Here is a 17,172-nt window from a genome sequence, read left to right on the forward strand (position 1 = left end):
AATGTCACAGTGGAATCAGGGCCCACAGGATCAAAACATTTGGATATTTTGATTAGTAGGGATGAAAACACCATCTACTACCCCACTTAAGCATCTCTGTTTGCTCTCAGTTTACCTGCAATTCACACTGCAGGTGGGTAAGAAGGATGTTCAATGCAACAGCATATTATTGTGAGCTATTACTATTGCAATGCTAAATATTTTGCGGTGATGTGGGCTCGAATGAGCAATTAAAGTCCATTAACTTTGCAAAAAATCTGCTCCTGGGAATATGACAACCTTTGATCTATTTTAATATGGACTGCCACAGTTATCAGAAAGCGTGGCTAAAAATATTGTCATGATGAGTGCTAATATTTTTAAATTTGCCATGACATCACTGTGTAACAGAAACTGGATCTGAGCTCTGAATAAATAAAACCATGTCTCATCAGTGGCATGCAAAGCAATGAACTGCATTGTTTTGTGTTATTTCCCACCAGGCTGTACCAGCTTTGAATTGTCAGTCTTTAAGATGTATATTGCATTGAGTCAGGGCGATATTTGATCAGCAATTTATCCATCAGTCTAAAAAGAGGGGGAAAGAACCAGCTAATTGAGTAAAACAACGCTTTCATTTGCCAACAATTATTGTGTAAACACACTGGTAAATGAAAAAACAAAACAAAAGCCAACACATTAGAGAACTACAGCTTTAAAAAAAAACCCAAGCAACATTTTTGCTCTAAAACAGAAACAAGAGAATGTCCAAGACATATAAAAAATAAGACCATCCAAAACAAGGTAATGCCAAAACTGGTGTAATTCAAATTCTAGTGTAAAATAAGTTGCGGCAACAAAGTTGCAACTGTCTAAGGGGTCACAAATAATAAGTTAAAATACACTTTGAGATATCTATCTATCTATCTATCTATCTATCTATCTATCTATCTATCTATCTCCTATCTATCTATTTATCTGTCTCTCAACAGATGAGTTTTGCTGTTTGGTGAAATCAAGGGATTCGATCACAATTCTAGATGCATTTAAATTGATTTCCAGCCTATGCTGATATTCCAATCCAAGTTTTATATAGAGAGAGGGCTGGGGAGCCTGTGCGTAAATCATGGTTTGCAACCTCCTGTTTGAATTCTTGCTTTAAAAATAAAAAAGGTGCATTGCTGCTCCTTATGGTTGCAGATGATGGGCTTGAAATCCAAGCCACTAAAAGTTGCTTTGTTAAAAATGTTACCTTGTTAACATTAAACTTCATGTCTGCGATGTGTAGACTAGCAAATGTGCTTTTAAAAAAAACCTTTCTGTTCCACTTTAAAGTACTGTTATCTGTAGAGAAGTGGCAAATGTTTAGAACGTAACTGTAAATTAAGAAAGCAAATTAAAATAATGGGCCTGCTAAGCTATACAAGAAAAGCGAGTATCACCTACAAATTAGGTTTTGAAATTAGTGTTTCAAAATGCCTGTTTATAATTTCGCTGCATGTGGTGAACATGGCATTTGTGAGCTAAAATCTTCACAAACAAAATGCTGAGAAGTCAGTGCCTGTGTTGTTTTATTGTTCTGAACAGTGAAAATAAAATAAAACCAAAAATAAAATAAAAATATGTAAGCTAAAGAATATTGGAAATTAGATATTCAGGTTCATAATATGGTACCAGGAGTTTATTTTATAAATTGCTGTGAAAGGATCCATTACTAGAACTCTCCTCCTAATGCCTCTACTCTGTATCAAGATGGCCTTTAAAAGCCCATTCTTCTGTTAAAAGACTAATAGAATGGTTTTGATTCTTGGAACAGAATACTATTAAAACCTTTGATTTATTTCACACATAAACACTTCATCAAAGGCCCTTAGTTTACAACCACAAAATGGACCTCGCTTTGAATTCCACAGCTTTGATTTCTGGACCCAGAATGTGACCCAGAACCATAATGCTATGGCCACACTTGATGTTAAGAGAGTTTAATGCTCAATATCTGACATGTTCTGGACCAAATTTAGCTTTGCCTTAGACTTCCATTAAAACGACTGACTTAAAAGAGGAGACAAGGAGGCCCTTAGGAATATGAAGCCAGGTGCCCTCTAGATGTTTTGGGCTTCAGCTTCCATAATCCCCAACCATTGGTCATGTTGTCTGGGACACCAGTCCCCTCTGATTCAAAGAATATTTATTCATGCATGAAACTAAACCATATAATTAAAACTATTCCTCTTGTGCAGTAAGGCAAATGTGTGTTCTTTCTATTCCTTGGAAGTAAGAAGTAGGCCCTGAAAATCTGCTAGACCATGTGCAGGTCAACTATGGAAAGATGACCAAGCCACGTCTGATGTATAAAATTCGGCCTCTGCTGGCCACTGTTCCAGTTTATCCTCATCGGATCGGTCACTATCATCCCCGCTGGAAGGTTCATAGCCAGACAGAGTAGAGTGAACTAGCTTGGATTGGCCATCCGCTTCCTTTTTTTCTGCCATTAGCTGTTTATAGCAAAGATTGCAAACCCTCAAAGGCTTTGGAGACAGTCGGGGCATGAGAAACCTCTGCCTAGAGCAGTCTCCACACACAACAAAGCCACATTTCCGACAGTGGTGCCTTCGTGTGAGAGTAGAGAACTTGGTATGGGTGCATCTCATGCAGATATCAGTTGCCTTATCAGGGATCCAAGGGGCTGCGTGTTCAGTGGGGGGCGGCCGACCAGTCTTGGACAACAAAAGGCGAATGCATTCTTCTAAGTGGCTGATCCATTCTTTCCTCTCCGTCAGAGAAGCTGCAGAAACCACAAAAGATTTCTTGGCCGTTTTGATCATCCACCGATTTTTCATTTGCAAGGTATCTGGCAAAGTTTCCAAGGTGACTTCATCAAGGGGTATGATGTGCTGGGAGCTGTACTTCCTTTTGTTGATCACAATGCTCCCATAGACAAGGATATCGTTGAAGAGGAAGAAAATCCGCGGCTTGGCTTTTTTGCGGCATTCCTTCGTCAAGATCCCTTCACCCAAGAGGACTCTTCCTGGCACGGCCAACGGCTGCCCAGATGTGCCAAAGCAGTTTTCCACGGCAGCAATGCGCTGGCTGTTAATCTCAGTATTAGCTAGATGGTCCACCATCTTGGACAGTCACCTAAAAAAAAAGATAAAATAAAACAGATGCTGTAACTGAACCAATAAAGAATGCACTGGTTGGTATCGGCACACTATTCTGGGCTTAACAAAACACTGCTTCACAATTCTCATCACAGGCACAGCATGTACAAATACGGAGAAACTGAATCATTTCCTCATTCACAAAGGTAATTTGAAGTTGACAGAGACTACACATGTGCTGATCCTTCTCTGCATGTACACACAATGCTGAACATCATTCACCAGGAAATACAGAGCCTGAAAACTAAAGGTCAGAGTCAGGCCAAGTTCCTTTTCTACAGTAAATAAACATAAAACGAAACAAAACAGACGTCGCTGCAATTTTCATATGCCTAAGAAATCCTTCCTTGAAAACTCAAGATACAAATGGGCAACATCTAGAAAAAGTACCCAAGACAAGTGTCAGAGGGAGAGGAAGATGGAAGCAGAGAAAGTTAATCATGAAGATGATAATGATGAAAAGATGCTAGCTAGGTCATGTTGTGGTTTACTACATCTGGCTCAGGAGTCTACCAGCCACTATTGTGGAAGGAAGTTGTTACATATCTCAAGGAAGATCCCATGACTGAGCATATGTTTCATGTCCAAGTTCCATATTGGTCATAACTGGCAATTGTGCATAAGAGATGTGCGCCTTCAAGTTGTTTCCAACATATGGCAACACTAAGGCAATCTATCAAGGGATTTTTTTGACAATACTTATTCAGAAGACTGAATGCACCCGAGAAAGTAGACTGAAGTCTATGAAAGCTCAGGCTGCCCATTTCTTTCTTTCAGTTAGTCTCAAAGCTGCTACAAGATCTCTCTACGTACTTATTCAGAAGAGGTTTGCCCCTGTGGCTGAGAGTGGGTTTCATTGCAGAATGGGGAATCGAACCTTGGTCTCCAGAGTCATAGTCCAACACTCAAACCACTACACTGGCTCTCATAACTGGGAATTAGCTCAAACCATTCATCTTATCTTTGGTGAAAGTTTCATAACCATTCAAGTACCCCACATTTTGGCACAAGTTGAAACTAAGTAGCATCACAAAACTGGTACAAACTGACCAGACAGCCTAAGGTATATACTTGTGACCAATGCTCCTGCTCACAGGGATGGCAAGATGATATATGTTTTGAAAAATCTGGGGTTTGTGTGCACAGACCATCCACCCCCCTTTTCACAAGATCTTGCTCCATCTGACTATTTCCTCTTTCCAAACCTTAAAAAGAGTTTGGAAAGAAGGAAATGTTAGAATGATTCAGAGGTGGCAGCAGCAACAGAGCAGTATTTCAGTGACCAGACGTCAGATTTTTGTTTTGTTTTGGAAGAGTTAAAAAAAATTGAGAAACGATGTGGCAAGTGCTTCAAACTTCGGGGTGAATATGTGGAATAGCATGTAAGTTTCATGACTCTAGGTCATTCCCTTCTTGGTCGGATTGAGAACTTTTCAGTACCCCCCCCTCATATACACATACCATAATACATAATTCATTGGATTGAAGATGGAAAGGAGTAACATAGCTGGGTATCAGCAGCATTCTGGTGACATATGACTCCAAACTCTGGACAACTACTCCCAGAAGTTTCACTTAGATTTTAAATAGCATAGGGGACAACACAGAACCCTGAGGGACTCCACAGGGCAATGACCAAGAAGTTAAACAGGATCCTCCAGTACTATCCTCTGAGAGTGCCCTTCCTGGAAATAATGGATCCATTATAGAACAGTACCGCCAAACTCCATCCTAGTGAGGCCACCCAGAAAGATACCATGGTGAATGGTATCAAAAGCCACTGAGAGATCCAGCAGAACCAACAGGGACACACTCTCCAATCTACTTTTGGTGCAGATTGTCCACCAAGGCAACCAAAGCTGTCGATGTCCCATGACTTGGCCTGAAAGCAGACTGAAATGGGCCTAGATTATCTGCTTTATCCAGGAACCCTTGGAGCAGAGAAGAATTTGTTTAATTAATTATTTAGCCTTTTAAAACCCAGTTTTATTGTTTAGTGATTTAAATTGGACAAGTTGGTTTTATTGTAGATCTTTGGGTAGAAGTAGCATATAAGTAGTTCAATCAATCTATCAGTCAATCAATCAATCAATCAAAGCTGTATAGTCCCATGCTTACTTTTTGCAGGACACATGAGCAAATCCTGGGGTTTTTGTACTGTCAAGGCATAAACTCAAGGTGGAGCAGATCCCATTTTATCTTGAGTTATCTGCTCTAATTCCATCTCCCCATTTCCTTTCTCCTATGTGTGCTGCTTTATCTGTTCGATTCAGAGATCATCCTGTATCTGGAGGGTTAGATGCTGGAAAGACCAGGCTTTAGGGAAGTGAAAAAGAACCACTCTTTCATTTTAAAAAGACTTCTTTGCCCGATGCCTGGAAGCAATATTTTGCTCAGTGCTGCTGTGTAAGAAAGGGGCACTTTATAAGCAGGTGGAACCACCAGAAAAATTAAGGGTCATGGGATCTCCATTAGCCCTGTTCTGAAAAACAACAGCAAGTGCACAGCTTAATGTGCCAATGCTAGGCTGCTTTGAGGGTTAGCTTGCAGCGGTGACTTACTCACTTCCCTGCCATCAGTCGCTCTGATAATTTGATAGTTTAGGAGACAAAAAGAACCCCACCATGAAGTCATTTCACTCATGCTCTTATGAACATAATGACTCTGTGCACTCCACAGCAAAGGGAGACAGTCGCATGAAAGCCATTTGCAAGGAAACTAAAACCACAGTACCTCTGATCTCAGTGCCCATTTGAAGTAGGAACACACAGCTCAAAACGGCAGACTCCAATTATACATTTAGAGGGAAAGGGAGAGAAGAGAGAGAAGGGCTTCTGCTGAGCCAACCTTTTATAGTTATTAGAGAGAGGTTGTTTTTATGAGAGCTCTTAGCAGGGGGCTTGTGGTAACCTTTTATCATAGAATCCATGGGGCTTAGTTATTGTGGACTTCTCCCCTTAGAAGGTAAATGTTTTGAGCATTACATGTGATGGGATTAATTGCATCTGTCGGTGCCAACTAAAGGTGAAAGAAAAGGTAGGGGGATATGGTAGGCCAAACTTTAGCATGAGATGCCTGTTGAAAATCATTTGAAACTAGCTCACTGGTTGGGGCCATCTTGTTCTCCCATCCCCGAATCTATACTTGGGAAAGAAGACAAAGAGGAATCTTTCTGGACCTGGGCCAAAAGTCCAGTAAGTCCAGGAGGGACAGTAAGCCCTGGATTATGGATAGAGAGCAAAGTGTTTAGAAGGCACTATTCACTCTAGTTTTTCTTGATGCTCAGAAAACTGCTACTCAAAGAGGAAGTGCTGCAAGATGGCAATAACTTAGACAAGTGGAAGCATTTCAGGAGCACAGATCCTAGAATTGTCCTCCATTGGTCCCACAAGTGCCCTCCAGAAGAATATGGGTGCAGCCAAGGCCTCTCAATGGCCTTAAATTGAGGTAGCAGCATATCCTTCAGAGATTCCTTTTGCCAGCAGGTGATTCTTGCCTATTAATACTGTATTATATCATCTAGAAGAGGCAATATGGTGTAGTAGTCTGAGCACTGGACTACAACTTTGGAGAGCAGGGTTCAAATCTTTGCTTGCCCATGGAAATCCACTGGGTGGCATTGGGCACATCACATACTCTCAGCCTCAAAGGATGGCAATGGCAAAACCCCTCTGAACAAATCTTGCCAGGAACACCCCATGATAGACTTATTTTAAGGTCTCCATACGTCAGAAGTGACTTGAAGGAACACCATCACAACAAGAGAGAATACGGCACTGTCTTCCAACTCTTACAATAGCTCAACTGGCTTTGGTGGGCCTTCATGTTGCCCTTTCAATCAAAAAACTCTGTTTCAGATGTCACTAAGAGGAGATTCTACAATCCTTTTTCTATTTTTAAAAACTGCGATGGGTAACCTGCAACATGTAGGTCACATGTAACTTCAAGATGGTTTTGCGACCTCCCTTTCCAGTGTCTTCACCAACACCAGTGTCAAATTTGCCAAAGAAACAAAATTGCATTTTTCAGTAATTAAACAAGATTCTGGGGGTGGATTTAGAAAATGGGAGACTTTCATCTGAACACATGGGTGAGCACACAGGCAAAAATGCAGTAATACTGGACCATGACACATCTGCAGATGCAAAGAGGACAATGCAATGGTTTTCAGATTTTAAAAAAAGACACAGTCAGAGAATGGTCACATTTCCTCATCACTTTAAACCAGGAATCTTGGCTTATCAAACCACACCATACATGCAGTCCATTTGATCCTCTCTCTCATACCAGCAGGTAAACCAGACAGACATGGATTGCTTTGTGTGATATCAAAACCCAGGATTATTATTCAAGGCTCCCAAACAAACCAGAACTTGTAAACAGCAAGAAACCCTGTTTTAAAACAGGCTTGTTTCAATAAACTAAAGCATGCTGCCAATTCTGAAGGCATCCCATTTAACCTGCCATGCTTATCTTATGTACTTGTTCACTTGAGCAAGATGGACAAAGTAGGAACAAATGGAACACGTACCAAGCATCTTGAACACACTGTGGTTTAAGAAACTAGGATGTTGCTTTAAAGTAATGTGTAAATTCAACTAGTGTATCTCAGAACACATCAGTATAATAAACTAAGACTGCAACCCTATTACATTTATGTGGAAATTACTACAGCTTATTTCTATAGCACTGCACTGTTAAAGTCATTTAAATTAATTGTCATAATTCCTACCAAAGGAACACTAGGAATGTTGGAAAGATGTGAGGGGAGCCTAAAATTTTCTGAATCATCACAACTTTATAACTTCCAGATTTCTCTAAGAGACTCCACTGCAGTGGAAATAGTTTTAATGTGCTATCCTAGAAGATGTCAATGAGAAAAGTAGAGAGAAAGACCCATGTAAACAATTCCAGTATTCTTCAGAAGTTACATGACTATAAGCTCTTAGTGACACATGATGAGTTGCAGAATCTGTGTTGACAATCCTAGTTGTTAGAAGTAATCCCAAATTGGCAGGTTGGGAGCCACTGAATGAATGCACTACTGTCCTATAAAGCCATTGTGCAATTTTATGCCGCTACAGCAAATAACTGGGCGAAGGGTAAACCTGAAAGATGATCCACCCTGAAAGGATAGCGAGAATCTGGAAAGACGGCTGGGTTCTGCAAAACAATTGATCGCTGGTTTTGGAGACAAGCTAAGATCAGAACATATTTCAACAAGGAAAAGGTTGAAATTCAGAGGCGGAAAAGAAAACAGCAAATTCAGAGGCGGAAAAGAAAACAGGAAAAACAGACAAAGAACAAGATGAGAATGAAGAAAATCAAGAAATAGTGTGAGTCAGCAGTTTCCTAGCAGACCTGACTGAGCTTTTGGAAATCATTTGCAGAAGCTGACTTTTAAAAAACTTATAAGCAGGCAGTCCTCTTTCCTTTCAAATGCCAAAGACTGCAGCCATGATTTATAGTTCCAGGAATTTTGCAAAAAAAGAAATAATACTTTGCTTTTAACTGTTTCTGAGATCTTAAACCTCTGAACACAATACACTGTATAACAAAAACTAAGCATTTAAACAGTATAACTGTTTCTTAGCAGTAGCCCTAATGCATTCAGCATGCTTATTCAGCATGCAAGTGACTGTAGCTTTAGTCAGATGGATTTCAAAGGGAGTCAGCCAAACAAGTTTGCCATTGTATCATGAACTACTACCCAGCCACACAGAATAATTTATTTTCTAATGTCACAAGGGAAAGAAGTGAAAGCTGGTCTTTGTGCTACAGTAACTCAACGCAGAGACACTGGAGACAACAGGCAACACCAGAAGAACAAACTTATTGAGTGCTACAAAGCACAGACTAGCATAGGTTTTGGCTGCACAGGAGCAAACAGTGTTCCAAAATTCACCCATTCATAACCTCAGTGTGGCTCTAAAGGTCTCCTTAACATCCCATGTACATTTGTGTGTTTCTTCCCACATTGATGGATGCTCCTGTCTAACTAGTAAAATCATTGTCCTGCTACTTAGTTAACTTAGTGGGTCCACTATCTCCAGCCTGATGCCCTCCAGATGTGCTAGACTGTTATGCTTTACCATTCACAGCCAGCCCTAAATCCTCTTGAGTTTCTTATTTTTAATCTACCGTAGTTCTCAATTTCATTCATGCATTTACAAAGCCCAGGCAACAGGGGAAGCAGCACTTTTAATTCCATGACCCTCCTCTAGATAAAGGATGGGCAATCTGTGACCCTCCAGATGATGTTGGATTTCAGGTCCCAAAATCCTTCCCACAGCTAGGGCTGATGGGAGCTGCAACCCAGGAAACATTGGGAGGGATGCAAATTGCCCACTGATGCTGCAGAACAGCCAAGATATCCAACTTTGGCTCTGGACTGTGTAAGAACCAAAAACAGAAACGATGGCCCCATACAGACAGGCCAAAATAAAGCTGCTTTGGGTCACTTTGGAGGTATGCTGTTTAAATGTTGCATGCGTCCTAAGACTCCAGAAGCCGCGCCAAAGCCACAATCCAGTCCTAAGGACTGGAGCACAGCTTTGGCAAAGCTTCTGGACTGTTAGGATGCATGCATCTTTTAAACAGCCTAACTCCAAAGTGACCCAAAGCAGCTTTATTTTGGCAGTCTATATAGGGTCTATGTCTCCATAGACTGGTTGGCTTTTTGCTGTCCCTAAAGATTTTTTTTTACCTACTTCCAAATAAAGAATGGCTTAGAATTAATGTAGAAATGTGATGAGTCAAAGAATAGAGTCCTGGTTCAAATGTTCCTGTGTGACACTTGGGCTGATGACTAATAGCATCATATGCCAACTTCTAGACAAGAAATCCCTCCTTATTTGGGTAGGTCTGTGGTTTCAGGAAAAGCCTATTGAGGAACCAAGTGGGACTGAATGTGAGTCATGAGCAAACCTTGGGAAAGTTAGTTTTTTGGACTATTAGCTATGCTATGGGAACTTCTGGGAGCTGGAACTCAAGATGATTTGAACAATCCCTTCTTGGAATCCCTTCTGCTTGAGGTATTTTTTGATGGAAGTAATCTGGTTCTAGAACTTCTGCATCTAACTCATGACTGATTTAATGGAATGTATGACTAGACAAGATCCTTAAGTGAAAAGTGAAAAGATATAAAACTGAATAAGCAGGATCGTCCAAAACATTGTATTTCCCATCACCATGGCACATGCGAGAGAGGGAAAATGAAGAAAGCTAACTGAAAGAGAATCAACTCATTTGAGATGTGGTGATGGAGAAGAATCCTGAAGATACCATGGATGGCCAAAAAGTCAAACAAATGGGTCTTAGAACAAATGAAGCCCCAAATCTCCCTGGAAGCCAAGATGACTAATTGAAGCTGTTGTACTTTGGCCATCTAATGAGAAGACATAACTCACAGGAAAATACAATAATGCTAGCAAAGGGAGAAGACAGTTGAAAGAGAGGGAGGACGCATGGTAGATGGATAGACTCAATCAAAGAGGCCACAACCCTGAACAGAGCAGTTGAGGATAAGGTGTCTTGGAGACATCTCATTCATGGGTCACTATGAGTTGAGGTCAACTTGAAGGTAGTTAACAACAACCTGGTATTTGATGGGGGTCTCCCATCCAATTGCTAACCAGGAATGACCCTGCTTAGCTGGCAAGATCAGATGAGATCTGGTGCCTTTAGGGTATTTAGCCCAACCTTTAGGGCATTGATTCCCAAACTTTGGTTCTCAAGGTGTTTTGGACATCTACTCCCACAAGCCCCAGTGAGCTTGGCCAGTCAGAAATTCTGAGAGCTTAAATCCAAAGCATCTGGGGGAGCAAAGTTTGGGAAACACTGCTTTAGGGTATTCGTGTTGTTGTGTGCCATCAAGTTGTTTCCAACTAGTGGTGACCCTAAGGTGGATCTATCATGGGTGTTTTGGGGCTGAGAGGGAGTGATTCACCCAAGGTCACTCAGTGGGTTTCCATGGCCAAGCGGGGAATCAAACCTTGATCCCCCAAATCCTAGTTCCACTCTCAAACCATTATGCCATACTGGCTCTCAAGGTATTACCCTGTCCTATATTGAAAAGATGTCAGGGCAGCTTACAAACAATATTAATACAACAGGTTAAAAAGCTTAAAACAATAAAATGATTTAACTAAGCTAAAAACGCATTAAGCATAATAATGAGTTAAAGCAGATTTAAAAGGTTAAGAAGACTTTAAAGCTATGTACACAAGTATTTGAGATGAATTAATGAGGCCCAAAGGCCTTGATGAACAGCCAAGTTTTCACTCGGTATCTAAATGAAATGAGTGCTGGTGCCAATCAGAGACTGGACTCTAACTCCCATCAGCCCTAACCAAGCATAACATAGGATGCTGCTTGTTCAACATCTGGGCCCTAAGAATGATTCTAGGGGGTCATAATTCCCCATTCCTAGTTCTTAGACTCTACCACATTCATCCATCTTTCATCTATACTTAAAAGTTTACTGGAGCCTGTTACAGACTGGCAAAATAAAGCTGCTTCAGGTCTCTTTGGAGGTATGCTGTTTAAATGATGCATGCACCCTAAGAATCTGGAAGCTGCACCAAAGCTGCCCTCCAGTGCTTAGGAATGGAGTGTGGCTTTGGCGCGACCTCCGGACTCTTAGGACCCATGCATCATTTAAATAGCATACCTCCAAAGAGACCTGAAGCAGCTTTATTTTGGCAGTCTGTAACAGGCCTGGGAGTACAAAATGGAGCAAACTATGTATGCCCCTTTGGCCTCCATGGAGGCAAGATGGGCTATAACTACAATAATCCCTACAATTTTAGAAGCATCCACATTATACAATTATACTGCTTTAAGACCACTTTAACTGCCATGCTTGTACCCTGTGGAATCCTGGGATTTGTAGTCTGGCGAACTATACTGCAGTTAGAAATGCATCAGAGAGCTTTAGTGGAGTGTGCCAGAGAATTCTAAGTACCTCACCAAACTACAAACTCCAGGATTCTGTGGGATGCAGCCAGGGCAGATAAAGTGGTATCAAATGGCTATAACTGTGTGTTGTGGAAACCTATTGCAACATATTTCTGCTCGTCCTTTCCTTTCAAAAGTCACAAATTCAGACTATCCACACAAAAAGGATGGAAACGTCCTGCACCATACTGCTCAGCTTGAAAAGGTTACTTCTGGGACCCTGCTGGTTGTGGGGTTCTGGGAGTTGGGGTCCAAACAGCACCTTTCCCAAGCTCTGCACTTCCATCCATATCATTCCCCTCTCCATAAGGCAAACACAGTTTTGGAAATGACATAACATTGGCTAGATTTCAATCAAAATAGTCAAAGATATTCCCAGCTCTGCCATGAAACCCTCTATGGCCTAAAACACACTGCAGAAATAATTCAGTTTGAGACTGCTTTAACTGGCCTGACTCAGTGCTAGGGAATCCTGGGAACTGGAGTTTGGGGGGACATTTAGCCTTCTCTGTCAGAGAGCTCAGGATTCCTTAGCATTGAGCCAGGACAGTTAAAGTGGTCTGAAACTGAATTATTTCTGCAATGTGTTTTTGGACCTGTGTTACCTTGGGCGAGTCACACTCTCTTAGCCTCAGAGGATGGCAATGGCAACCCTCTCTGAACCAGGCCTGCCAAGAAAACCCCACGATAGGTTCACCTTAGGGTTGCCTTAAGTTGGAAACAACTGGAATGGAGACAGCAGCAGCGCCTTTGAGACTAAGTGAAAGAGAAAAGTTGTTAGCATGAGCTTTCCTAGACTTGAGCCTGGATCGAAGAGGAGGGAAGTTGGTGTTAAACAGCACAGTGGGGCTTCTGTAGGGCCAGCCTGGAAGGCAGCTGGTGCAATGCAAGCCCCAGAAAAGGACTTTGCCCCCAGCCCTCCAACCTCTTTCCCTGGGATCCTGAAAGGCAGAGATCCAGGCTGAGCCAAGAATTCCCAGGAAGGGCCCTTGTCCTGACTTCCCTGAGTCTGACTTCTCCCAACTGGGTCAGCTGAGCTTTCTTTTATCTCCCCCCTCCAACCTTCCAATCCCCACAAAAGGATCCCACCTTTCTTGCAAGGTATGACAATACCCCAAATCCACCCACCATTGACTTAAGTCCCAAAGGATACCACTTTTCTTGCAAAGTAGGACAACACCCAAACCCCACCAACCCAATGACTCCACTTTAGTCCACAAGAATCCCACCATTCTTGCAAAGTGCAGCAACACCCCAAATCCACCAACCTAGTAACTCAAATCCATAAGGGTCCCACCTTTACTGCAAAGTAAAACAACACCCCAAATCCACCAACCACTGACTCCACTTTAGTCCCAAGGGGTCCCACCTTTCTTGCAAAATAGGACAACACCCCAAATCCACCCCTTAGTGCAGTGGTCCCCAAACTGTGCCCTTTAAGAGATATTGAACTTCATCTCCCAGAAAACTCAGCCATGTTGGCCAATAGTCTGGGATTCTGGGAGCTGAAGTCCTAAAGCCTTTAAAGAGCACAGTTTAGGGGGAAACTGCACCATTACAGTGACCCACCTTTCTTGCAAAGTATACCAACACCCAAAATCCACCAACCATTGACTCCATTAAAGTCCCAAAGGATCCAACCATTCTTGCAAACTACAACACCCCAAATCCACCAACCACTAACTCCAAAAGGGTCCCATCTTTCTTGCAAAGTACAGCAACACCCCAAACCCACCAGCCATTGACTTAAGTCCCAAAGGGACCCACCTTTCTTGCAGAGTAGGACAACACCCCAAATCCACCGAGCCAGTGCCTCCAAGAGAGTCCAAAGGGCGCTCCGGGACTCTGGCTGCAGGAAGGCTGAGGCTCGCCTAGTGGCCCTTCTTCGCTGACATCCTTTCAGCCAAAGCAGCTGGGTCCCTCTTCTCTTCTTCGCCTCTTCGCTCGACGTGGGGGGTCCCAGTGCCTTTGGAACGTTCAGGCGCCCAACATTCCATTCCTTGGGCTCTGGCGCCGAAACAGCCAATCAGAGCGCCGCCCAGAAAGCAGGACTGTCCGGTTTTGGAACGCTCAGGCTCAGCTTTCTATCCGAGCCACGCCCACCCTTCTGAAATTCAGCCAATCACAAGGCAGGGCTGGGCACTGCCAGGGCAGGGCTTTTTGGGGGGGCAGGGAGGTAAAAACAACAACAACAACACAGAGACTACAGTCCCCAGAATTCCATAGCATTCAGCCAGGGCAGGGAAAGTGGTGTCAACCCGGATTATTTTTGCAGTGCAGAGGCCAGCTGATCTGTAGTATAGCCATGTTGGTCTAGAAAGCTGTGTGCAAAGGGAATCTGTAGTATCTTTGGGACTAAGTTGGCCCAGAAAGGTGTGTGCAAAGGGATCTGTAGTATCTTTGGCACTAAGTTGGTTTGGAAAGCTGTATGCAAAGGGATCTGTAGTATCTTTGGGACAAAGTTGGTCTGGAAAGCTGTGCAAAGGGATTTGTAGTATCTGGGACTAAGTTGGTCTGGACAGTTGTGTGCAAAGGGATCTGTAGTATCTTTGGGACTAAGTTGGTCTGGAAAGCTGTGTGCAAAGGGATCTGTAGTCTCTTTGGGACTAAGTGCAAGAGAGAAGTTGATAGCAGCTTTCATCTCCCTCTTTTCCAGTTGCTGCTGCTGCTCCAAAACAACACTGAGGTCTCACTTATCATCACTTCCATCCAGACTGCAGAATACTCACCCTTCCTCTGCTGAAAATGCACAGCCCTTTGAATGCATACGAAACAGGCAGCCACATGTCTAATAATGAGCATTTAGTGGGTACTCTGATGAAAACTGTGAACCCTTTTCCTGCAGAGTTTAAGGAGTGTTTTGGGTGGACCCAAACTCCTGCGAATCATGCGCGGCCAGATCACATTCTTTTTGCATAGAATTAGGACTATTTTAAATGTGTAAACTTGCCTCTCGTTGAAGCCCTACATATTCAGATATATGCACTGAATATTTTAATACATGTATCTATTGTGTGTGTTTTTTTTAATTTTTAAGATTGTAAACACGTACACAAACACACACACAAACCCCCTGCTTTCTTTCAAGGTTGGGAATCTGAAACAAAGGCCTCAATCCAACTTCCTATTAGCATAATGTAAATACCTGCATGCCATATATGCCACAGAAGCATCACCCAATCCTTAAGTGGAATAGCAACATCACACAACTCACGTCAATGACTGGGTGCCATTGCACAATGCACAACCAAAATGCAAAGTAGAGTATGCACAACCACAGTGTATAATGCGCAACTTGCAATGACAAGGCACAGATGGCTACATTACTCCACTTCCACTGCTATCAGAAGAATACAGTCATCCTTTCTTATCCTTGGGAGATCTGTTCATGGATAACAAAAAATGTGGGTTCTGAAATCCCATTGCTTTCTATAGCAGCTTGGTGTGCGTGTGGCCACTAGTGTGGCCGTGTGCATGCACCATCATAGAAAACAGCAGGGGTTGCCGTCCGCAGAAGCTCAAATCTGTCGATGGCAAGCCAATGGATAAGAAGAGCTTAATGTACTTTCATTGCCCACTGGTGACTTTTTGGACCCACATGTGTAGCGTGACTTATGTGTGCATATGTCCCTAAGTGAATTCCAGCAAAAGTGTGCTTACCTGACAGTAAGGGCTGTTTGACAGTGGAACACACTTCCTTGGAGAGTGCTTGAGTTTTGCTCCTTGGAGGCCTTTAAACAGAGGCTGGATGGCCATCTGTCAGAGATGCTTTGATTGGGAATTCCTGCATGGCAGGAGATTGGACTGCATGGCTCTTGTGGTTTCTTCCAACTCTACGATCCTATGGTTCTATGAACCATTTCTTTCAAAATGTGGTAAGTCAGCCAAGCTGCATTTGATGGCCTTCCTACTCATTCCGCTGAGGGTGGTCTTGGTCGCCGACCCCAAATTCCCATTTTGAAGGCTCCATTGTTCATAGTGGGTGGGGAAACGGAAGGTAAAAATAGGTGGGATAAGTATCAAGGAGCTCACTTTTCCCTACCATCTACACACTGGGTAAATCCAAGTGGTGTTGGCTCTCTTTTTTATTTCTGTGTCACATTGTAGCTGTCACGTTGGCAGATGGTACACTGCCATAACATGGTTTTCTTAGCAAGATTTGTTCAGAGCAGGTTTGCCATTGCCTTCCTCTAAGGCTAAGAGAGGAACCTAACTTACCCAAGGCTCCTCAGTTGGTTTCTGTGGCCAAGTGCTTCCATATACAGGATGACTTAGGGGGAATATGGTCATGCCTTTTATGCCACTGGCTAAAATATCTAGGGCCCTATATGGACAGGCCAAAATAAAGCTGCTTCAGGTCACTTTGAAGGTATGGTGTTTCGATGATGCATGAGTCCTAAGTCTGGAAGCTGCACCAAAGCTGCACCAAAGCCTTAGGAGTGGAGCGTGGCTTTGGTGTGGCTTCTGGACTCTTAGAATGCACATATCATTTAAACAGCATACTTGCAAAGTTACTCAAAGCAGATTTATTTTGGCCTGTCTGTATCAGGCCAAGATTTCAGCTGCTCCCCAGTTGCCTTCCCTATATAGGGAAGCAAAGCTAGGTGTCCTCTCTGGAAGTAATATCAGTCCCTAAAGATCTCCAGAATTTTTTTAGGGAGGCCGTGACTGTTAAAGTAGTTGTTACAATGCTTTAAGTTTCACTTGTAGATATTACCTCAACAAAATGAGATGCAGCATTTGAAACACACTCACCTCTGACAATGAAAAAGTATGCCAGTGTCAAGTAATTATACAACTATTCAGATGGCAAAATCTAAAAAGCTGACCTACTTCGTTGCCAAGCAAAGACACCAATATCATCTTACCTATTTCATGTACTTCATTAGTACCCAGGATTTTTACGATTCATCTTTCAAATTTAAACACTTGACAGTGTTGCAGTGTCGAAATCAGGTTTCAAATCTGCAAGTTCAGAAGCAATATGCCGCACTGTTTCATGTTCAGCCATGTTCCTTTTGATCAGTTGACTTACCTATGCCTAGAAACGGAAGTTTATTGTGCATTTTCTCAC

The 17,172-nt window shown here is 42.5% G+C and overlaps 1 protein-coding gene across 1 annotated transcript; it reads right to left on the reverse strand.

Annotated features, from left to right (window-relative positions):
• Positions 1-1,797: 1,797 nt before the first annotated feature.
• Positions 1,798-14,164, reverse strand: PLEKHF1 (pleckstrin homology and FYVE domain containing 1). Its single transcript, XM_042438628.1, has 2 exons — positions 13,866-14,164; positions 1,798-3,117 (listed from the first exon to the last, which is right to left on the reverse strand). The coding sequence occupies exon 2, from the start codon at positions 3,102-3,104 to the stop codon at positions 2,295-2,297; it is 810 nt and encodes a 269-aa protein (XP_042294562.1). The 5' UTR covers positions 3,105-3,117; positions 13,866-14,164; the 3' UTR covers positions 1,798-2,294.
• Positions 14,165-17,172: the final 3,008 nt, after the last annotated feature.

Source organism: Sceloporus undulatus, chromosome 8, assembly GCF_019175285.1.
Source record: "Sceloporus undulatus isolate JIND9_A2432 ecotype Alabama chromosome 8, SceUnd_v1.1, whole genome shotgun sequence".
In the NCBI taxonomy this organism is placed as follows: domain Eukaryota; kingdom Metazoa; phylum Chordata; class Lepidosauria; order Squamata; family Phrynosomatidae; genus Sceloporus; species Sceloporus undulatus.